Below are 25,546 nucleotides of genomic sequence, written 5' to 3' on the forward strand. Positions count from 1 at the left end.
TTGTATGATTTATTTATAGATGGACAACTAAGTAAATAGCTATACGAATTCTTTGAAGTGAACAATCCTACTTTGTCATCTATCAGTGGTCTACTCAAGATCCATAAAAACAACCATCATCCCCCCATTGCGTCCTACCATTGCAGGAAGGGGGTGGATCACAGAACCACTATCTATTGTTTGTAGAAGAATCAAAAAAGTTACTGCTACAAGCAACTACGGTTCTGAAAGATACAAGCAGTTTCTTAGAAAAATTATATTCGACAGTAAGGAAAATCAATGATTTTTCAGATTTGATTCTAGTCATTATGGATGTATGTAGTCTATTCACAGTCATTCCCAACTCATATGGTGTACAGGCCATTAAAAAGTTTGCCTCCATATTTAATGAGGAGACTGATTTGATTTATGCCCTTACAGAGATGATCTTGTAAATCAACATTTTCGTATATGGTATTGAGTACTATTGGCAATGCTGGGGGGTAGCCATGGGGGCTCCCCCTCTGTGCCAATAGTTACTCTAATTTGGTATTGGTGCAATGGGAGTTAGAGAAAGTATTGAAGGACAGAAATCCCTGGATAAACATCCTGTCCTTTTATGGATGTTTTGTGGAAGACATCTTTATTCTATGGAAAGGACAGGTTGAACAACTCCTGGCATTCACAGAATACCTGAACAGGACTACCAGCTTCTTAAAGTTCACTGTGAATTTTTTGAAGGAAACTACAGAGTTCCTAGATGTGAAACTGAAGCTGAATGTAGAGTTGGCCATTGGTCATATAGACATCGATTGATAGGAAGGATATGTGGAGAAACCACTACCTACACAAGAATAGTATGCATCCTAGCTATGTTTTTAAGAATATCATGGAGAATCAGATGTTACATACATCAAGACTTTGTACCAGAGATGAGGAATTTGAGATGAAAAGGAAAAACTGCAACACTATCTCCTAGAAAGAGGTTACGCACAAAAAGATATTAACATATCCCTTGATGGATGCAGAAACATTAGAAAAAAGAAAGGATGCCCATACATCTCAAAAGCAGGAACTGAAAATAAATGGAACAAATGGACAAAGAGTAATTATGACCATGGAAAACTTAGCTCTGTGCTTGCTTACTTACAGTACTGACTCTACCCAAATCTGTAATATTATTAGGAAGTTTTGGCCGATACTGACTGAAGATGAGAAATTGAAAAGTATCTTTGGAGAAACACCAAAGTTTGTTTTTAAAAACAAAAAGAACATCAAGAGAATATCATGCACAAAGGATGGCTTCCTGAAAAATTAGTGCTCCAAGATCAAAAAGAAGGGAACTTTCAAATGTGGAAGATGTAAAACATGCCCTTTTATAGACAGCATTAATTTGTTCCAGCACCCTGTTACAGGAAAGGAATATCGTTTTAAATATAGTGCTACTAGCAACACTAAACATCTAGTGTATATAGCTACTTGTGTAAACTGCTCTGCATATTACGAAGGGAAGATGGACCAACAATTCAAAGACAGAATTTTGCGACATTTAAGGGATATATCGCATAAAGACAAAAGGAATGCTTTAGCGAATCATGTTTTACTACATCCATCCCATTCATTTAAATGTTAAGTTTTGGAATGCATTTTTGAAGGAATAAGAGTTGGGGACACAAAGAATCACACGGAAGCTATAGAAGCAAATTGGATCGTAAACTTAAGAGCAGATCGTGAACCTGATTTAAATACGGTAGTTCCACTCAGACCAATTTTGAAAGGAAGACATCTGTCTATTAGCTGACAATGGAGGCTCGCCTCCGATTCAGTGATTTTTATTGGTTATATCCTGATTGGTTAAAAAGAAGGTGTTACCCTGAAGAGCGGTTACTGATTGGATGGTTACACTTTAATTCATGAAAAAGAGAGCCAGAGTATTAACAATCTGATGAAGGCTATGGCTGAAAGCGCTTATTGTGGATTTTAAAGGCTCATGTTTTTATTTTCTGTTTCATGTGTACTTTGAAGTTTATTAAAGTTTTTAAAGAGGTAATTCTAATGTGGACGTCCGTAGTGGTGTGCTCTATCTTTTTTCTGAAAGCACAAAGTTTTTTATTTGAGCCACCCTAAGTAGTAAACAGTTTGTTTGTTTGAGTTTAAAAACAGGGTGGAAATAAGAGAGGGAGGTGGTTAGGAAGTAACAATAATTATTTAGAGGGAATGACAAATATTAAAGTACTGCAGAATAAGGGTAATCTCACAAAACAAGAAGAGGAGCAACTACAGAATGCTAAACAAATAATAAGGTATTACCTTGATAATATGCATGAGTTTAGAAAGACTTCTGTTAAGCAACTGTTTTTTGATAACAGTAGAGCACAAAAACTTTTTAGGTAACAGAAAGAAGAAAGGGCTGCTGCCAAGCTTGGGGCGTGTATAACAAGGAAGGTAACAAGAGATCCTATAAAGGTATTATAAATATTTCGAAAATTCTATGAAAGTCTGTATAACACAAAGAAATATGGAAATCAAGAAAAGATACAAATGGAAATGTTTATGGAATAATTAAACATGCCAATGTTAGAGGTAGATGAGGCTCAACTACTAACAGTTAGGTTAAGAGGAGATGAGATAAAAATTGTGATGTATAACCAATCTACAGGAAAGTCCCCAGGAGTAGATGGTATTCCTGTGGAAGTTTGAAAGCTAGGAGGGAAAAATTGATGAAGATCTAGAAGCTTTTAACAGTATTTTAAGAGGAGAAGTGCCCCAACATCCTGGAAGAAAGCAGTGTTAGTTGTAAAACCTGAAGAGGGTAAAGATCCATTAGAACCAGTTTCATACAGGCCCATTTCAATACTAAACCATGATTATAAAGTGCTTGTGTCTATAATGGCTAAAGAATGACAAAAGTAACGACAAAATGGATAGATATGGATCAATGTGGTTTTGTGGAGGGGAGGCAAACATCTGACAACATTAACAGAACACTGATGACCATGAAGAAAGCAGAATGTAAGAAAACATCATTGCTGTTGATGGGTTTTGATGCAGAGAAAGCATTTGCTACAGTAAACTGGGACTTTATGACCAGGGCAATGGAAACATTTGCATTTCCTGAAAAAAAAATAAGGTTGATCAGGAGGATATATGAGGCATTGGAGGCAAACATTAAAGTGGGTGGGGTCCTTTCTGATAATTTCTGCTTGAACAGAGGAACCAGACAGGGGTGCCCTCTTTCCCCTTTGTTATTTGCATTACATTTAGAACCACTGGCAAAGAAAATAAGGGACTCAGAAATTCAAGAATATAATTGGTATGTTAGTCAAGAAAAACTGGCTCTATCTGCAGATGATATTCTATACCTGACAAAACCAGAAAGAGACATTACAGTCTTGTGAAACATTTTGAGACAGTTTCAAATCTTTTCACGGTACAAAATTAATGAAGCTAAAACCAAGGCAATAGTGGTAAATTATGTACCCACAAACAAATTTGTTCAGCAATACCCATATTTATGAGGAAATGACAAAATGAAGTATTTAGGATTATGGATTAAAATTATTCTGGTGTGACAGTTAAGGATATGTGAGACGAGACTAAACAAAAGATAATACAAAACCTGAAAATAAGGAAGCTTATGGATAGTAAGATACAAGCAGTCAAAATGTTTTTTAGTCCCTGTATCATTATACACAGGTCAGGCATATTTTTATCAAATAGAGGAGAAGTTGTGGATAGCAAATAATAAAGAGCTGAAGGACCTTATCTGGGAGGGGATGACGGCAAGAGTCAAGTGGGATAAACTGATTCTTACACTAGAACAGGGCAGATTGGGATTACCCAATTTGAAGAGGTACTTCAGAGCTACACAGTTAAGGCTCCTATACATATAGCTCAAGCAGAAAACTATAATTTGTAGTGGAAAGGGATGATGTTGAAACAGGAGGGAGGCTCAAGAAACAAGGAGAGACTGGGATTTTGGATACAGGCTTTTAAGGAGAATAGCAATAATCATACAGAATATTGTACCCATAAAGTAGCAGAACGTATTCTAAGAACTAAGCCAATGCAGTAATGCAGAAAGGAGATTCTGCTGATAGGGATGACTGCAATTAGGGATATAGACAATAGGCAAGAGGGGCTGGAATTTATTGGAGAAAACTGGCAAAGGAATCAAGGTACTGGGAGCAAATAACTAGAGAGAGAAAGGTAATAGAATGGGAAGAGCCCAAGAATGTATCGGGACTGCGAGTTATAGATTGCCTTTCTTACCAAGGATTGAGTATAGGCAAAGAGAAAGAAATACAGGGGTCCTAAATAAAAGACCAGCACTGGAAGAGTCTTTAGCAGAATCTGTAGCAGAAGTTGCCATTAAAAATAAATAATTAGCTCAGCATATAAAATAATGCATGATTACTAAAATAATCAACCAGAGGAGGTTAGAAAGAATTGGGAAGAGACAGTGGATAAGCAATTCACAAAGAAACAATGGGAGGATATATGTATGTCTCCCAAATATGCAACAAAATCTAGAAGATTTAGAAGTTTTGCTTGGAAATGTTTACACAGACATTTTTATACCCCAAATGGACCCCAGAGTATTTTTCCTCAGATAGACAGTAAAAGTTGAAGGTGTGACAGGGGAGTAAGAGGTACTTGGGAACATATTTTCTGGGAGTCCAGTGGGTTGGCAGACTTTAAGGATTTAAGGCAGGATGTACTGTCAGAGATGCTGGGTGGGCAGATTAGTGTGACAAGGGAGATGATTTTTCTGAGCTATGATACAGAATTGGAATTACCTAGACATGGGTAAGGCCATGCTGTGTCTAATTATGGTAGCTGCCAAAAAAGCAATTACTAGACACTTGAAATCAAAATATAAACCAACTATATTATAAGTAGTGAATACAGTAACTGGAATTGAAATGTTCAAAAAAATGTAGGAGCAAACTACACAGAAAAAATGGAAATTGTGGGAACAATACATACAGGGGAGGAATGAGGTTTAAAAGAAGGCAGAAGTTAAATAAACTATGTAATGTTTGGCTGAAAATGATTGGGTAGATAAGTGATGGATAATGTTTACAACTGGGAGTGTGTCATTATAGGCTGTGATGTAAAATGCTTGCAACTAGGATTGTGTTGGTGTGGTTTGTCATTTATATAAATGTATGATTAATAAACTATCACTTACAAAATAAGTAAACATGTTTCTTGTTAAAAAAGGGGGCAGGAACTGAATAATTTATGTAATGTTGCTTAGTTTATATGACACAGCAATATGTGTGAAGTATAATGTTTGTTAATGTTAATTTGTTAATACAGTTTGATTACTTTTATATAAATGTGAATTTGCCTATGTCATAAGTGATAATTCAATAAAGGTGTTTAAAAAAAAGTTTACATTTTTAGCAAAAATTAGAAGAAAAAGCTCAAGAATACTGGGTGAGCAAATGAGTGTAACTAAGGAAATGATTTTTTTTAGCCATGATACAGGATCTGAATTGTCCAGACATAGTAAGGCCTACTAAGTTTAATTCTGGTGGCTGCCAAAAAGCAATTACTAGAAATGAAAATCAAAACCTAAACCAACTATACTTAAAGTAGTTGCATTGTAACAGAGATAAAAGAACAGGAAGCAAGGTCTTTAGAAAAAATTACATAAAAACTGGAAATTCTGGGAACAACACATGCAGAAACATGTTTTGGAGGAAGAATGAGGTTTAAGAAAAGGCAGGAACTGAATAATATATGTAATGTTGCTTAGATTATATGACATACAATAATATATATGATATACATATGTGTGTGCGCGTGTGCGTGACATACATATATATATATATATATATATATATATATATATATATAAAATGTTTATAAATGTGAAATTGTTAATATGGTTTGATTACTTTATATAAATGTAAGTTTGCCTATGTCACAAATGACAACTCACTAAAGGTGTTTTAAAAATAAATAAAACCTTAATGAACTGCAGATTGTATCAAACTGAATATGTTGCTTTACCCACCCACCCCAAATTGATCACTTCACTCTTCAATACATAGCATACAACTTATCCTGCTTACAATCATATACAAGGTACTCCATGATGATGACACACTGGCAGTTAAAACTGCTTAACGTCATTACAGTTGTATGCACGCAGTACAACAGTAATGCAAAGTCTCAAAAATAACCTAACCTCCACCATGCATTCTTTTTCTTAGGCCCTAAACTACTGGATACTTTTTCAAAGAGTAGAAATTGTAACTCACATAATGAATTTATACTAAAATTACTTAAAAGCCTTACAAAAACTGACACATGTTCATTTTTGAAGTAATGTGCAGTAACATAAGCCATTACATTAGTGCTGTGAAGTCAGTGCACACATACTGTAATTTATAACAAAGTTAATCTTCTAACCATGTACAGTATACAATATTGCATCTTTAGATTTACATGCATGTATTTTGTTGAGTAGTGGTGTTAATGTTTTGCCTATGTATACTGTATTATTTCAACTGCGGTTGTTGTTGTCTTTCGGTTTTTCCCAGTTAGGGGTCGCCACAGAGGAACTCCGGTTCGCTAATGATTGGCAGTCGATTTTCATGAACGCCGAGGTGCCAGCTCAACATTCAACCTTCAACGAAGGCACGCCCATTTATGCATGTCTTTCGAACACCCGCCCAACCGCGGGGAGGACATGCAGACTCCACACAGAAGTCACACTCTCAACTCTAGCCGAGAATCGAACAAGAGAACCTCTTGCTGTGAGGCAACAACGCTACCAATGCACTAACGTGGCTGTTACAGTCTGTTAATGGATATAACCCTTTTTAACTCCGATATTTAATCCCATGATAAAATCGTGGCTCTAGTGTTAGCTGCTCTTATAAGTTGTTAAAATACAAATTGAATAGGGTCATCACTGAAAGCTTCACAGGCTAAAAATAATGTATCCCTTAGCAAGTGTAGCCATACTGCCCATATACAGAGCTTTTAATCATACAAGACACTCTTGTGTTTTTGCCTTCAAAGTGATCCGAGTGCTGTTAATATCAGATGTGGAACACACACACATGGTATTCACTGAGAAGTACAAATTTTCACTTAATAGTTAACAAAGCATCAGGTGCACCTATGGTTTCAAGTATAAGGTTACATGCCCAATTACTTTAGACCCGATTGTGTAACAATGATTCCAAGGCAAGATAATTAGAAACAATTGTGCCTAAATCTTTTACTTCAAGTCTGTGAAAGTATATACAATTGAGGTTAAAGCTGGAACAACTGTAACAGGTTTAATACAGACTATAGCATATTTATCAGTGTTAAGTCCCAGCCTGTTGCATAGAGTAACAATATCAGCTCAGGCCTCAACTCAAATCATTTCCTGTGTTAAAATAAGTAATCATTCCCAACTTACAATTATCAGCATACATACCTGAGATAGATACTACTACTGGAAGGCAAGAAAATATGAAATTAATTAAAGTTGTGCTCATAATCTTGCCCTGGACATCACTAACAATAACGAGGAAAAACAGCTGCCATTAACCAAACTGTGAATGCTCTGCTCTTAACTTCCATCTCCATCTCACTGGTCGGGACTATTACAACAGAAATATTTTCAAAATGAAGTTTAATGCTATGAGAATGACAATAGTCATTTAATTAGTGCAAATAATTTGATGAAACTGTCATCAGGCTTTTTGGAAAAAGTTATCAAGGAGGCTTTGTTTCTTCTTCTTGAATAAGCACTATCCACACCGCTGATGAAATGACTGTCAAAATTATTAATGTAGAGAACCATTCACCAAGCTGTAAAGCAACTAGAAGAGATCATGAGCCTGCCTACAGACAAAAGAAAATCACAAGACCAACTGTAACACTGGTACCTACCACATAGCCTTGAATACTCCTCAGGTCTTGAATAGGTCAACAAGGCTGCCATTGCCTCCTTCCAATTGCTTAAACTGCAAGACTCTGCAATGTCCTGCCAGCGCTGATTAACGACAGCATACATCAGCTGAAAGAGACCAATATAAAGGTTAAATGAGCAGCCATGAAAGAAAAAGATGCTCTCTTGCTGAACAGATAAGAATCTTTGCCAAACAATGCAAAATTGAAACATGTGGTAAAGCAACAGAACTTCTTTTGTGTACCATAAATAATTACCTCCAATCCCAGCATGAAGCAATAAGTAAAATACGCCACTCTATCTTTAGAGGTACAGATAATACCATTTTTACAAGGGCCATCAATTATTTTTAAAAAAAGGCAAAATGCAGCTATCCCAATATTCTTATCAGCTGTAATATTTACTTTATGACACAAAATTTAAAAGGCTTTAATCTGCAATCTACAAGTTTTCACACAGGATGATACTTCATGTATAGCACAAAACACTGTACTCATTTACTATCGATGTGCTTTGCCATAGAGGACGGTTACTGCATAAGAACATTTTTGCACATACATACTTTCACATGCGAAAATGGCTGTGTGATTAGTTTATCAAAAGTTTAGAGGAAAGCATCCCATGATCCTGCTGCTCAAACCAAACACTGCAACCAAAACCTTTCTTTACCAAAATCACAAAGGTTACATTGAAAGCACCTACCATTACTAATCAAATCTCCAGGGATAAAAACCAATACTGTTCTCTAGAGGTCACCAGTGAGCACTGTGGCTAAAAAAGTCATGCTCTCAAAAAATTATCAGTGACGTCAAAGTACTGGCATCCATAAAAGGAAGCAATATTTTTCTTCTTGTTAGTTCTTCCATAAAACTAAAATACGATGAAACTGAAATGTAGGAATGAAATGGAAACGGCAACAATCCAGACGTCAGACAAACACAAACTGCTAAATGAGCATCTCAAGAAGCTCTGTTTGGTGTCTTCAAACTAAACTATTACTCTAATCTTACTGAGTCCAAAGGTAATCAGAAGGGTAAGGAAATGTCACACTGCTAGCCCAGGAGCATTGCAAATCCACAGGACAAAGGAAAACAATGGAGGACTGATAAACATTTTCTAGTGTTTTGCTTGCAGAATCCACCCATAACTGATCTCTTCCTAGGATCATGACCTTACTGTATTGGAGGCATCTGCATCCAGCAGCGAGCCCTAGGGAAGATTGTTGTTGTCTGACAGTAATAGATCCTACAACAAATGGTGATGCAGAATGTCCCTCAAGTTACAAAATTTGAGAACCTTACCTGGTAAAGGGATAGTGGAGTACAGTTAGGCCTAGGAGGGTGTTTGATGTCAGGCACCTCCTGACTGCATTGCTCACTTATCTCAGCTGGGCTCAGCTCCAAAAATGCTGTGTGGAGCTGTCATATGTGCTCACTGCTCATAAGACAAAGGCTGGTGGTCAAATGTGATGACATTCAAGTGGCAAGCACAAGAATGGCAGATTAAGACAGAATAAATTTTACTCTCCTGCATTTGTTCATGTTTACATGTATCCTTAATATACTACAAATATTGATATTCATCTTGTAAACACAACCAACTTCATGCTACCTGTGTTGCAACTGTACGACTAAGTTGCTGTAATCTTCTTTTTTTTATCCTATAGGTTGGGTGCTGGGCTGGCAACTCAACACCATAAAACTCCACTGCCAATCATGAGCAGACAGGTGATCTGCTGTGGTGACCCCTAACCAGGAAAAGACGAAAAAAGAAGAAGAAGAAGAAATCTCTTCTGTTGTATAATGTGTAGTTTTCCTCCCTAGGCCTCCAATGAAAATAGGCTGTGCCTAGCTGGACTATCCCAGTAAACAAATGGAATGAATGAATAAATTAATAAAGTAAAATTAAGTAGAAAGTGGCACTCGGCTCAAACAATGTCACCTCACTGCTGGGGAAGGAGCTGCAGTCTGTGAGGGAGGGTGAAAACATCAGTTCTATTTAGTTGGTCTTGCCTCTACAAATAGAATTGGTTTGGGATGAGACATTCCTAGTAGGGGTGATCTTTCCAGCTATGGAGTCAACTGTCAGAATAGCTCCTAAATAAAGTGTCAAGATCCTTATAAATCTCTGTCTATGTGCCATTCTATCAGAGTACTTGCCAGTAAACGAGAAGGTTAATATCAATGAAAATGTGGGTGCAGAAATGATAATTCTGTTGTTTTTGAATATATGCCTAACAGTTGTTTGATGTGCTCAATATGGTACCACCTATTCAGTGCAAGTCAGATCTACTATTCAGTGAATGTTGATTCCCTGAATGTAGTCTCCCTGATCTAAACTCTCCAAATACACCACTGACGGAATATTTGTACATTATTTGGCTGCACTATGACTTCACAGCTCTGTGAACTTTTTTTCACCCTTTGTGGTTGAGTCGTTTCTCCCTGTAGTTATGAAACTATGGAGATAAGAGGAGTGTAGAAGTGAAGCCCCATACATGGGTGGCTGCAAGGAACTTTCGCCCTGCAGAATACTGGTATCTGTATGTTACTTGCAATTTCGGTGGATGTATTATTCAATAAGTTTCACTCATCAAGTATGTTGTCATTGGGTTATGTGTTAACTTCTTGTACTGGACCCTAATTTTGTAGTTCTGCTTAGAGATTTCAAAGCTTATATGAGCAACTATGGACTGATGAATTGTTTCTGGATTTCTGTACTAACAGTGGACTGTCCACAGCATATACTATGTAGGACCACAGGGAAGCTCATAAGTGTTCTTGATACCAGACCACTGTAGACCAAAGAAGAATCATAGATTTTTGTAATTTGCCATCAGGCTCTCTATCAGAAGTTAAGATGTAGATTTGAGCATTCAAAGAATTAAATTGTGAATAAACATTTCCCACACACCTTCATAATCTTCTGCAGTGAATATTCCTGTGGAACTGTACACTTAGGGGTATGTGAGTGTGTGTGTGTCTGTGTGTGATGGTCCACATCTGCATGTGCAGTTACATGACTTCAAGAATCACAACTGCTCTTCAGGGATGTGATGAGTCAGTTGAGGTGGTCTGGGTACCTTAAAAGGATTTTCCCTGGGTGTCTTCCATGGGATGTGCATCAAGTATTTTCTACTGGGAAGAGAACAGAGGCAGACTTTGGACACACTGAAAGGATTATTTGTCATTTTGTATGGAGATTCTACAGGATAAGCTGGATGTTGCTGGGATAAAGCAATATGATGTACAATGTCCAACTTGCTACCACTGCAACTCTAAACAGAACAATTAGCACTGAAAATGGATGAATGGATTCTGCCCACATTACAGTCTGTTCCATTATGGGGGAATTCATTTACCTAGCTGTTGGATGGTTGCTGGTGCGTGCAAAATGGACTTAGCATCAAAGTAATTAAAAAAAAGCTGTTGAAGAAGACAAAGCTGTGGTAAAATGTGCTCAAACGCATTAATGAGCTGAAATGTATTAATTGTCTAATGATGTTTTTAATTGTCATTGTTGGAATGTTATTTACACTGCTGGTTCAGGACAATTCTTTTTAATCATTTGAAGGAAAGATGTGGTTAAGTATTTCTGCTTATATACTTATTTATTTAACAGCGGAGATATACTTTTTGGTTTGTTCATATTATGACTACTCAATTTAAATTTTCAAGACTGTTGAAATTTGCCATGAAAAGAAAACCAAAAGGAAATGGAAAGAATAGCCACTTGAAAATAATCTGTTCTGAGACTAGAAAACCTAACTTGTTACCTTCAAAAGAAATAAGCTGATCAGATTTTTCTGACAGATTTTGACTTTTCTAACTAGAATATCACCTGCCTGTCAACACCTAACAAATACAGACTTCTTTCTCCTTTAATTTGTAGACTGAGAAAGAAGGCAGTCAGTTTGATTTAGAGACAAAGTACAGTTGTGTACACCAACCATAAATGTAGATGTTCGAGTGTCTTCACTGTTGCAGTCATGACTGTAGGGTTCTCCCCAGCCGGCAGGCAGTCCTCGGTCGGCCAGAATCCCAAAGTCTGGGTCCGGCATCGGCTGCTCAGCCATGCTCCCTGACGTCAGAGCGCCAGGAGTACAAAGCTGGCAGCCGATGCCATGTTCTCCAGTCTTTCTTGCCCCAGATGTCAGGTGTTCCAAAATGAGTAAAATCCCATACCCTTTGCAAATACACCTCAGAAGAAGGGTGAAGAAGGGAACCACACAAAAGAAAAAATAAGAGGGGACAGGAGGGAGGGTAACCCAGACTGCAACAGTGAAGACACTCTAACATCTACATTTATGGTAGGTGTACACAACTGTACTATGTTCATCGTGTTTCACTGTTTCAGTCATGACTGTAGGGTTGAATCCCAAAGCAGAAGAAAAGGGAGGTGGTCATAAAGTAGAGGGGGCGGCTAAAAGGCCCTGCAAGACTGCAGAAGCAAAGCCTGCCCTAGACTTAGAGTAGAGAGGTAGATTGTAGTGCTTAGAAAAAGTATGCACTGAACTCCAAGTTGCAGCTTCCAAAATGTCTTTGGTAGGAACTCCCCTGAGGAAGGCAGCTGAAGTGGCAGCAGCTCTGGTAGAGTGAGTCCTTATACTCCCTGGGATTTGCTTTCCATGGTGTGAATAACAAAATCTGATTCCATGAGCAATCTATTTAGAAATGGCCTGTTTTGAAATGGCTTTACCTTGGGAACTTGAAGCATAAGAAACAAGCAATTGCTCTGATTTCCTGATGTCCTTGGTTCTGTCCAGGTAAAAATGTAGTTGTCTGTGTACATCCAAGGAATGCAAGATCCTTTCCCCCCTATTTTGAGGACTGGGGAAAAAAGTTGGCAGGTGAATAGTTTGATTTAAAGCCACTTTGGAAACCACCTTAGGCATGAAAGTAGGATTAGTCCTTAAAGACACCCTGTCTTGATGAAAAATAATATAAGGTTCCACAGCCATGAGTGCTTGCAACTCCGAAACTCTCCTGGCAGAGGTCAGAGCTAACAGGATGGCTGTCTTCCAAGATAAAAACTTGATGTCAGATGTGGCAGCAGGCTCAAAAGGAGGTAAGGTGAGTTTTTCCAAAACATAGTTGAGATCCCAGGCAGGAATGGGTGGAGATCTAGGAGGCCTTAAGTTCTTAGCTCCTCTGAGAAACTGTCTCATGAGCTGGTGGGAAAAGATTGGAGGGTCTGTATTATAATGAGCAGAAATAGCAGAGGCATGTATCTTTATGGAAGAAAAAGTGAGACCCTTATGTAAGAGGTCTGTCAGATAAAGTAAAATCAGAGGAATGTTAGGAATAAGAGGATCCGAATCCTGAGCCTGCATCCAGGTGCAAAATCTTTTCCATTTTCCTGCATAAGATTTTCTAGTGCTAGGACGTCTGGCTTCTAAAATGACATCCATAACCTGCTTGGGTAGGAGAGAATGAATCATAGACCCTGGATTAACCAGGCAGCCAGGCTGAGAGTTTTGACATGGGAGTGCAGAACTTGACCCTGATGTTGGGACAGAAGGTTCGGAGTCTGAGGTAAAACCCAAGGGGGCTCCAGAGAAAGGTTTTTCAGAGTTGGGTACCAAAACTGTCGAGGCCAATTTGGGGCCAGTAAAATTATTATCTTGGGCTTGTCCTGTTTGATCTTTAATAACACCCGTGGAAGAAGAGGTAGAGGCGGGAAGGCATACCCTGAGAGGTTTCTCCAGCTGAATGATAGTGCATCCACTTTCCAAGCTAGTTTGTGGAATGTCCTTGTGCAAAAAATCTGTAGTTGATGATTGAGGTGGGATGCAAAGAGGTCTATGTGAGGACATCCCCAGACTGCTGTAATCATCTTGAATATTTCGGTGTCCAGCATCCATTCATGTGGATCTGACAGGTTCCTGCTCAGACTGTCTGCCAGGATTGTTTTGCTTCCCTGGTAGAAACTGAGCTTGAAGGTCCAGTTTGTAAGCTAGAGCTGTGTTCCATAGATTCATGGCTAGTCTGCAAAGGGGATAGGAATGTGATCCCCCTTGCTTGTTTATGTACCACATAACTGTGGTGTTGTCTGTCCGTATCAGTAGTTGTCCTGGTTGTAGAAGATTCCTGAAGGCCAATAGAGCGTTCTGAATGGCTAACATTTCCTTTAAATTGATATGCAGGTGCTTCTGATCCTTTGTCCAAAAGCCCTGCAAATGGGCTCCCCATGCATAATCCGAGGCGTCCGTGGTTAGTATCTGGACTGGCTGGAGGCAGACTGAAGGCCTTCCCTTTGTTTTGAGAACATGCCTTGGACCACCAAAGGAATTACTTTTGAAGACAAGGCAGGACGGTGATCTGTATTTCTAAACTGTGGCAATGCTGAGACCATACACTTTTTAGGTACCACTGTATTTTCCTCATATGTAGTCTTGCATATGGTACGAGAAGGATGCTGGAGGCCATGTAACCCAAAGCCTGCAGGAATTTCCTTGCAGATAGCTGAGTTAAAGATGCCAAGGTTTTGAAAGTTGAAGCCAGCTGTAATTGTTTTTCATATGTCAGAAATGCCATCTGGGTTGTTGTGTTTAGAAGAGCACCCAGAAAAGTTATCTGTTGTGAGGGTGTCAAATTTGACTTTTTTATGTTTACAGTGAATCCCAGGAACTTGAGAAGTTTTTGAACAAATTCTAGATGCTGGAGTAAGACATCCTTGCTGTCTGCCTGAATAAGACAGTCGTCCAGATAAGGGTAAATTTGAATTCACTTGAGTCTGCAATAAGCTACTACTGGAGCCAGGCATTTGGTGAAGACCCTGGGCACAGTAGACAATCCAAAGGGCAGCGCAGAGAATTGATAGTGCCTCGATCCGGCCTTGAACCGGAGGTATTTTTTGCACTCCTGCCTGATGGGAATGTGTAAATAAGCCTCCCTTAAATCCAAAGTTACCATCCATGCATTTTTGGACAGCACTGGAAGTAGCTGCTGTAGAGTGAGCATCTTGAATTTTGGTATCTAGAGAAAAGTGTTCAAGATTGACAGATCCAGAATGGGTCTCCATGAATTTTGCTTTCTGGGGACTAGAAAGAGCCTTGAGTAAATACCTTGTCCCATTTCTGAAAGTGGAACCAGTTCTATGGCTTTCATAGCCAAGAAGGCTTCCACCTGGTTTAAGACCTCTAACCATTGATGTTTTGGTAGATCCGGCCATCCGCTTGGTCTTGGTAGGGTATGAAAATGGAATTTGTAACCTCTTGAAACCACATCCAGAACCCACTTGTCTTGGGTTATATGAGTCCAATTTAGGTGAAAAAGAGAAAGTTTTCCTCCGAGAGGGGCTTCCAGGCAAGAAGTTCCTGCAGCCCAACAGAGGGAGTCATTGAGCCTGTTTTCTATGAGCTTGCGACCTGTCCTCTCCTCCCCTAGGGGTGGAAGCAGTCCACTGTCTTGGTCTATAAGAGGCTTGCATTTGGGGCCTTCCTCTGGAGCGTCTTGTATCTACCCCTCTGCGGCCTGTCTGAATTGGGAAAGGACCAATTTTTAGTAGGCCAATTCCTACTAAATCTGGGTGGCTGTACTTGTAAGAAATCCTTAACCATTTGCATGGATTTTGCCTTGTCCTCCATCTTCTTTATCACCTCTTCAGCCTTAGATCCAAACAAAACATTATGTTGAACAGGAGCATCCAATAACTTAGCTTTTACTTGATCTGGCAAGTTTTGTTCCTTTAACCAAGCATGCCTTCTAATGACTGTGCCAGAGGCAGCAGCCCTACAAGAAGCCTCCAAGGCATCAAAACCACAGTGTAAACCATGCTTCCCTACTTGTTCAGTGGCATGCATTAAGTCATGTAATTCCTTATCATCTGCACAAGCGGAAATGGAAGTTAGCTTTTGTTTCATAACAGACAGAAGAAATTGCTGGTATTTCAGCATGTGAAATTGACAGTTTAAAGCCCTAATAGATAAAGTTGCAGAAGTGTACACTTTTTTGCCCCATCTTTCTAAAGATCTGGAATCCTTCTCAGTGGGAATGGGGTTTTTAGCAGTAGCAGCCTTAACCCCCTTAGGGCCCTGAGAAATGGTTTCAGGATCAGCAGTAGGATTCTTGTATAAAAACTGGTGGGAATCAGGAACCCTATAATATCTGTCTGGCTTAGGAGCTGAAGGAAAAGAGTCAAAAGTTAAGTTAGCCTACGAAAAAGCATCATCCACAATATCCAAAATAGGAGGGATAGCCAGGGGTCTATGTTGGGGAAGAAGAAGAAAATCCCTAAGTCTTTTCTTAGATTCTGAGTACTCCTGTCCTTCCCAGTGAAAATGTTCCCTCATTTCATGTAAAGTTTCCCCAAAAGAAAAATCCTCAGGGGGAGAAGCTGAAGGAATGGATTCCTCAGCATCAGAATCCTCATAAGGAGGGAAAGAATAATCCTGGTCAGAAGAAGAAACTGAAGAAACAGAAGCCTGATCAGAGGAGTCATAATACAATTCCTGCCTTGGCCTTTTATCTGGAGGGGGATGTGAACCCCTAATCATAGTAAGTAAATCCTCCGCCATCTTAAGTAACTGTTTCTGAGACTTGGGACCCGGATCAGAAGAGGCCTGGGCTGTAGTCTTTGACTTGGAAGGAGTCTTTGCCTTTGTCTTTGGCTTTGCCTTTATCAGAAGCTGAGTAGGCCTGAAAACCCCTTCGGAAGCCGGTACCTGCACAGCGGCTCCGGACCCATCCGAAGGAGCATTGTCCGAAGGTCCTGCAACTGAAATATTCAAAGGCTTAGTTGGCTCCTCGTGGGAGTCCGTTTCGGCCATCGGTTCCGAAATGGCCGACAACAGGGGCTGCAAAAGCGCCTCACTGACGACGGCCGAACCTGAAGCTGGCTCTGCTTGTACAATATCATCTGATTTGGACCTCGGAGGCCTGTCTTTATCCTTGCGTCGTTTGTGAACTCCGGTAGCCGGAAGCGTGTCCGACGACATTTTGTAATTAAAACGTCTACCGAAGTAATGAAATGCAAAATCGTACCTACGTTTAATAGTACGTTGATTAAATCTAGCACAAAACAGACAACTAGCTACGTCGTGGTTAGGGCCTAAGCAAGGAATACAATAAGAATGAAAATCATTATGAGTTATTTGCTTCCCACATGAAATACAATTATTAACTTTTTCTGACATCGGACTGGAGCAAGAAAAATGTTTCCCCAACAGGGTACTTAGCTTTGAGTAGGAGAAGTCGTCTTCGGACTGAAGTACGTTTAGAAAAAATTGCCAGGAGTCAGCCGACCGGCACTTGTGAACTGCTATCACCGCACGGCAAGAAAGACTGGAGAACATGGCGTCGGCTGCCAGCTTTGTACTCCTGGCGCTCTGATGTCAGGGAGCATGGCTGAGCAGCCGACGCCGGACCCAGACTTTGGGATTCTGGCCGACCGAGGACTGCCTGCCGGCAGGGGAGAACCCTACAGTAATGACTGCAACAGTGAAACATGATGAACATCTTAGTAGCAATTTTTCACATAAATGAATGGTTAGCTCTGAGACTAACCCCATCTTTATGAAAGAGTGAAACAGAGGAGAAAACATGAGCCTGCAACTCAGAAACCCACTGGCAGAGGTTAATGCCCAGAGTCAGAACAGTCTTCAAATTCAAAAAAATTAAGGAAGCAGAAGAAACAGGTTCAAAGGATGACAAAGTTAAATCTTCAAGAACATAGTTCAGGTCCCAAAAAGGTGGAGGAAGAGACTATCTAGGAGTCCTGATGTGTAGGATGCCTTTAAGAAAATGTCTGACCTCATAAGGCGAAGAAAGAGGGGAATCCAAAGGTAGATTAGCCAAAATGGCTGATAAATACACTTTAATTGATGTGTATGCTAGACCTGAGCAGCTCAAATAAATATTTCAGGACACTAACTTTTATTGTGGCACAATATAGATTCATAGCTGCAAACTACATAGAAAATGTTTTCAATTTGGAAAAATAATATCTTCTTGTAGTAGATTTTCTCGCCTCCTTAATTATCTGTGGCACACCCTCAGAGTAAAGGTGCCTGACAGTAATTAGAAGTTTATCATCATGGCATTCAATGCTTTTATTCTGTGATGAAACACAGTGACCTTTTGTTGAGTGATCAAGTCCATCCTGCATGGCAACTTGTGGTGACTGCCCTTGGCTAGGTAAAAAAGAAGGGAAAACCAATATTGTCTGGGCCAAAAAAGTGTCACCAACAATATCTTTGGATTATCTGTCTGCATCTTTAAAAGAACTGTTGGAATGAGTGGAAAGGGAAGGCATACCTGAATTTCCCTTTCCATGGAAAAGAGATGGCATCCATTCTTCAGGCAAGGGATTCTGTGCAAAAAAGTCTGATATAATAGTATAAACTGGCGGCAAAAATGATCCATCTGAGGTGGTTCCCTATTGAAGGGCAGTTCAATGGAAGGCCTCTCTGTTCAGTATCCATTTAAGACAGCTTTTCTTGGTTCTGCTCAAATAGTCTACCATTAAATTCTGTTCTAAGGGAATGTATGCATCTTGGAGAAATAGGCTGTACTGAATTGCAAGATCCTAAGCTATCACAGCTCATCTGCAAAGGGGACAGAATTTTGTTCTCCCTTGTTTTTGATACACCACAAGACTGTGGTATTGTCACAGCTTTGAAGCAGATATTTGGACTGTGGATGCCATGAACCACACATCTGAAGATTTATCAGGGATAGAAAGTAGGTTACCAAAAACTGAACTTTTTTCTGGAGAAAGAAATGCTATGATGTTGAAGCATCTAGAAGTCATCCTTGAAACACTAGAGACCAAGAAGATTCTAGGAAATATGTCTTGCTGTTCAGAATAAATCCTAGTAGAAGAAAAAGATGGGTTTTTAACTTCTAAGTCCTGAAGAGTTTTTTTTTTTAACCTAACATGGTCTGAATTAAGCAACTGTCTAAATATATAGGGATATGAATAACTTGGAGCCTGCAGAAAGTTATGACAGGAGCTAGGCATTTTGTAAAATCCCTTGGGGTAGAAGCTAAGCCAATGGGCAAAGAAGTACATTGAAAGTGATATTCCAATGCACATAACCAAGAATTCTTTTTGTTTTGTTTTAACCGGGATGTGTAATGTAGGCATCTTTTAGGTCCAAGGTTACAAGGAATGACTGAGGGTAGACAAGAGAAAAAATGTTTTGGAGGGTAAGCATCCTGGATTTTGGAACTTTTAGAAAGTATTTAGAAGAAATAATTCAGAATAGGTCCCCTTCTCTTTCTAAAAACTAGACCTAGAAAATATCTGGAGTAAAATCTTTTTCTATTTCAGATGGATGAACATGTTCCTGTTAACCCTGCTGAAACAGATCTGAGAAAACTGGAAGAATAAGACATTGTTGATCTACGGGTACTTGAGGAGTCCTTGAAGCTACTGGAAAGGAATTCCACTGGAGTGTGTATCAGTTGTTTATTATTTCCATAACACCATAATCTAAAGCTATCATTTCACAAAAAGGGAGGGAAAAGAGAAAGTTTCCTCCTAAAGTGGGAAGGGGTTGGCTGAGGTAGAGGTCAGGGGGAGGATGAAAATAGATAAAAGTTAGAGTTAATGTCAGGAAAGCTCCACTGAATCCTTTGAATTCAGGCTTTGGTTTGTTCTGCCACCTCTCTCTTTTTTTGAAATTTTCTAGTTAAAATGTATAAAATAAAAACACTTCAATGCATACACTCTTATCTTACCTACTGTGCAACTAATTACTCTAGTATATTAACAATATTATCACTGGGAACAAACTGGTTTCCTCAATCTACCCTAAATGGAGCATTTATAAGAACCCATGTCTGTTAGATAATTATATGTTCTTATTGTTAATGCACTAGTTGTACAACTTTTAACATGTATATGGTAACCTTAAATCCCTCGTCAAAGGGAAATGCCGCGAGGGGCTCAGCCTTTCCACTTAGGTTAAATATACAAAGGGAACAGTAGCAGAACCTGGCTTGCGTGTTTGTTAGAAATCATTCCATTCTAAAGGCATTTTATAAATTCTGACAGCTTTCTCAGGAGCAGCAAACTGTGCATTCACAGACTAGAAATTTTTTTTTTTAAATATTCTTGAGAGAGTGGTGGTACTATCCACTCTCTATCAAGGAGCCGTATCAGCTCTGTGCATACATCTTTTTTCAGGTGAAGAAAGGATGTCCACAAACCAAATCAAAAATTCACACATGTAATTCAAAGTATCCACAACAGATGTCTTCTAGAAGAAACCCTGAGGACCAAGAGAAAGAATTCTAGCTAACAGCATTCTCACATGAAGGATATTGAATGCGTCTGCTATAAAAAGTTCCTCACCACAAGTTGTCAGAGGAGGGTGTTCTTTCTTCTTTGAACCTTCACATCTACAACAGACTCTCTCTTATCCAGCCTATCTTTAACCGGCCATGAAATTTCTGCCATAGCCCTAGCAAAAGGCAACAGAGAAGAACATCACTTCTGCCTCATCTGGGCTAAATAATGACAGACATTTCAGTTTTAGACTTCATATTCATTAAAAAATGCATACCAACAAAAATCCTGTTATTCTAGCTGATTTATAACCTATAAATGCTATTTTGTATGCATTTTCTGATTAACCAGCCATTCGTTTATCCAGCCTAAAGTCCAGTCCCATTGAGACCGGATAAGAGGGAGTCTACTGCACCTTCAAAGATTTGCATCTCTATGTTCTATCCACAGACTAACACCAGTTTAATAAGGGTTCCCATCCAGGGATCTGCTTGTTTTACTGTGGTTTCTTGAACAATATTTAAAATGTTCTCTGGCAAAGGAATGGAGGACATAGGCTGAAAAAAAGAGAGGTCGTGAAGCAGTAGCCTCCTCCAGAACTGTAACTTCTAATCTAGGTAATGTCTCAGAGGATACCAGAGATGCTGAGGCATTATTTGTTGGCTACACACTAAGTTCAATAAGGAGGAGAATGCTGGTACTTTACAAAATGCCCTGTGTTTGAGTCACTTGAAAAATAAATATCCTCCTCAGAAACACTGAAGGATTTTAAACTCTCAACATCTCTGACAGGTTCGTCTGACAATTTGACTCTGCTAGGTTTAAAGTTATCTTTTATATCTGTTTTTTGCCTGTCTTTCTGCTTTCAGTTTATAAAAAGAAAAATGCAAAATTATAAAAAAATAGATGAAAGAAGATTAATATGTGGTTTAGAGACCAGCAATAGCCAGCCATAATCGCAAAGTCATATTTAAAGTTTGATAGAAGATATCTGAAGAAAAATAATAAAAAGTAAGCTAGCTCTGTTAGCACAGAAAAATAAAGCCCTAAGGCCTAACCAACGAGAGTTCAATTATCAACTTAGATGCTTAATGGAGATGGCATAGAAGGATGGACATACTGAAGTAGGATTCATACTGACAACTCTTTAGAGGAGGGCCATCAATGCACAATCTTATCCTGGAGAGGGGCTTTCAACTCACTAATCTTCTGCCTAGTGGTATCCATCAAAGCAACTGTACAGACGTGTGCATTAACAAGGGCATAGCACTGTGGGTCTGTGTGGTGATATGAATAGTTTATCCCCTCTCAAATTAGTGTCATTACAAAATATTCCCACAGCCAGGATGCAGACAAAGACATGAAAACCTCAGGGCTGCCTGTATATCCATTTTTTCTTCTGTCTCCTGCTTAGTAACCAACTACGAAATGTTCTGCTTTCATGCCCTTATTAAAACACCTAAACCACATGAGGTCATGCATTTGCTCCTTTTTCGGCTCATACCCCTATCCAATGAAAACCTCAGGGCTGCCTGTATATCCATTTTTTCTTCTGTCTCCTGCTTAGTAACCAACTACGAAATGTTCTGCTTTCATGCCCTTATTAAAACACCTAAACCACATGAGGTCATGCATTTGCTCCTTTTTCGGCTCATACCCCTATCCATTAATAACCTATCTCCACATACACAGACACACACAAATTCTACTACTACTCCTCAATTATTTTCCTACATTTATACCCACTTTACATATCATTTTCTTTCTGACCTTCCAACTTTATCAATCTCCTTCAAACACTGTCCACTACTCTCTTATAACCAGATTTGGGTCAGTAAGTAGCCTAGTATTCTAATTTCTACTGGTCTTGACTCAGCAGCTATACAATGCCTCTCCCCCTCTTCTATCTTTAACTACTAGCTACCTACAGACTACAGTTTCACACTCCTTACCTCAACTGTATTTACTCCTAACATCTCTGATGTAACCATCCTTGCCTATGTCTTATAACTCATATCTGATGTCTACTTGTCACATAAATTGCACATGAACTATTTGCATGCTAAATGTTTTATACTTGGAATTTAATCTAGTGTATTGCATCAACACAGAAGAAAATACCAGTTTTATCTTTGTATAGCGTCATTATACAACAATAAATGGTCTGTATAGAGATGTCTTATGAACTATGTAATGTGTTTTTGTAAAAAAAAAATTTTGCCATGATTATCTTAATTGTATCTGTTGGGAGCTTTCTCCCAAGGCCTTCAGTGAAAGTGGGCTTTGCCCAGTTGGACTTTTCTGGTAAAGAAGGACAAATGCTTACCCCACTCTCTTCTTTTGTAATACTCCCTGATTTAATTTTTAGTTTAAAAGAAGTACCATTAAGATGCAACTTTCTAAACTATCACTAACCACTTCTGTCCCTTCCAGCCATACCTAGAGCCTATCCATGTTTCCACCCATAATGATACCAAGCCATTTCCCCTTCCAGTGTCATAGGTTGCACTTTTCCTCCCAAATCTTCTCTTTCCTTGGTCTTATGCCTGTCAGCAGTTAACACTTCAGAGAATGCCATCGCATGCCCCCTTTCCTGGCATCTCTACATAACCTCCCTAGCCTTACCTGGTACCATCTCAGCTACCTCAGACAGGTTACTGGTGCCTATGCATACCACTCATGTTGCAATTAACTCCACCTTGCTGACCACCTGTGTTACTTCCTCCCACATCATAATTGAAGGCCCAAAATCATTTTCACAGTAATCTGTTCTGTCCTTCCGACCTCCTTGCCAAAATCTCCCTGCTGGTTGAATTTCCACTGCAGAAATGTATACCTTTCTTTTGTGAAAAACAGTTCTGATTTTATTTCTCAGGTGAAAAATGTTGGATCCTAAAAGTGGGCAAACTTAAGAAGTACTCCATTGTATACATGCTCAGCAATGAATGTAGTTTATGTGACTATTTGCTAAATATGTTTTTCATTTTATCTAAAAAAAACTGGAAGAAAGATACAGTGAATATTATGGGTCACAATTAGTCAATGAAAGGGAAAGAAGAATATAATGCCCTAGTAGAGGCATTCTGAATTTCAGACCATTTTTATTTTGGAAATAGCTGAAGTAAATAAAACAGGTGAAAAATGATGCACAGGTGTGTTGGATAAAAGGAAATTATCTTGGGAGTTTAACTTACCTGCAAATATTCCATCAGATTTAAATTAAATGATAATTATTAAACTAGTTTTAATGAGTATAAAATTAAAATGAAAATAAAGTATGGCAAGAGTTTTGTTTTTAAGTAACAATGGGCAGAACCAACTTCTCCTGATTGTCTAATTATGAATGTGGTGTGATTGGTCATTTTCAGTCTTATTAACCATTTGTGCCCAGTTGTTTTAATACTGGGCAAGTATTGTATTTCAAAGGACAAATATCACTAATTTCTAGAGTGTGTTTTTAATAGAAGACTGCATAGTTACAGGTACTGTTTTCATTAAGCTACTGTGATTTAGGCTTTACAATCTACCCTCCACATGATTTTACATATGCAGATTTAACTATTCATGTGGAATAATGTAAAGCTTGTAGATTGTTTTGTTCATGTCTTAGCCTTTTCATATGGAATAATGTCACTATGATGTAATTAAGTTTGTCACTTCATATACACACAAACATGCACACACATATTTTTTTATGGATCCCTGTCACGTTATCAAAGTGACAAAAGATCGAACGGCTAAACATCAAGCACAGGATAGTGAATAGCAGAACATTGAAGATCTAGAAATGAAGGGGAACTCTGTTACAGAGATTGTGGAAGAGCAAAGATTGGGCAATCTGCCCTTTCTCCCCTGCTGTACGATCTTGGAGTTGGCATATCTAATTAGCAGGGGGGGTTGGGGTCTTGCCCTACCCCTTGCAAAAAATTGGTCTTTTTTTGTATTTCGATGTCCTGCTGTTTGCTATTCTCAGTTTGATGTTTAGCTGCTCAGTCTTTTGTCCCTTTGATGAAGTGAGATAGATTCATATATATATATATATATATATATAGAGAGAGAGAGAGAGAGAGAGAGAGAAAGAGAGACATGCAGATGTGTACACACAGACTTGGAGTTGCACATCACCTTCGTGAGAGATTTCCCACCCAATGAGATGTAGAAAAATGATAAGTTATGTATTCAGCATAACTGTGTGTCTGTATTGTCCATTTTCATTCTTAATCAATGCATGTTTATTGTCTTGAAGCCACCCATTTGGAGACCAACTATAGCATATGAGCTACCTTTAATCCAAAGGCTTTGGCTGACCGAAGCAGCAATTTAATCCTAAAAGGTCTCCTTCCTCCTGCTTCATCATCATCATCATCTTGGGCTCAAATCCCTGGAAAACCTACAAAATCTGCTCCATCAGACCACAGAAAAGGCTCCCAGCTGATGTCCTCCAGGACTTCATCAGAACTGCTGACAAAAATTAAAAAATCCTGATTCAAATGCTCAGTCTTCAGAAATGTAACTTCAAAATGGGTGGCTCTGATGCAATAAACATGTTTTGAGGAAGAATGAAAAGGACATCAGATATGCCCTTTTTATGTGCATTATATACCCTAAACACAGAGTTAAAGATGCAGCACATACACTAGAATCACTACATTCAACTATTTCACCTAACAGTAATCTAACTACCTTATTATCCCAACAAAGTTATCTTCTTTGTCAGCCCAAACACACTAATTGCAATTATGCATTTTAGAAGTCTGATATCTGATGCTCTTTGGCTGTGCAACATGTTTCAAATTAAAAAAAAATGTGCAACATGATTCTTATGGCAAATGCCTAGTGATACCCAAAGAGTGTGGTGCTGGTTGGATTGGCAGTACATTTCTGCAATCTATTGCACTGGAGTAGTTTGTGTTTTACTTACCAGTTCACTCTGTGGCTTAAGCAAATAATTTTATTCTAAAATTTTTGATGCATTCCACACAACAGTATGATTATTTATTGTGAAATTATGAAAAGCAGCACTGTAAGTATTTCCTAAGAGAGAAGTTTTTGGCCATAACCTGGGCAAAGTATATAAATAGGATTTAAATGGATAAACAAGCAACAGTAACTCCACTGTTGCTCTTACAGTCTAGAACCAACAACCAAAATTATTAAGAACTGTAACTACATGTGTTAATCTTGATTTAAATATTTTGCTATAGGTTTACAGAATATGTTAATGAAACAACACAAGTCATTATTAAGTGTGAATATTTTGTCTAAATATTGCATACCATATGCTGCTCTAGTGGTGTAGAGAGATAAAGCCCTGACTACAGCACAAGCAATCTGAGTTCAGTTAGTGAGTCAGGCAGCTAAAGCAGCAGGGAGGGATGGGCATGCCTCTCCTGGGTAAGAGAGCACTTG

The 25,546-nt window shown here is 38.8% G+C and overlaps 1 protein-coding gene across 1 annotated transcript in view; it reads right to left on the reverse strand.

Annotated features, from left to right (window-relative positions):
- Positions 1-25,546, reverse strand: part of SEC31B (SEC31 homolog B, COPII coat complex component) — a 1,631,704-nt gene that overhangs the window by 442,824 nt on the left and 1,163,334 nt on the right. Inside the window, exon 19 of the mRNA XM_044055612.1 lies at positions 7,885-8,011. Coding sequence (XP_043911547.1) covers positions 7,885-8,011 — 127 coding nt within the window. The remainder of the gene's footprint in view (positions 1-7,884; positions 8,012-25,546) is intronic.

Source organism: Protopterus annectens, chromosome 14.part0 (assembly GCF_019279795.1).
Source record: "Protopterus annectens isolate FY-2018-M chromosome 14.part0, PAN1.0, whole genome shotgun sequence".
Taxonomy (NCBI): domain Eukaryota; kingdom Metazoa; phylum Chordata; order Ceratodontiformes; family Protopteridae; genus Protopterus; species Protopterus annectens.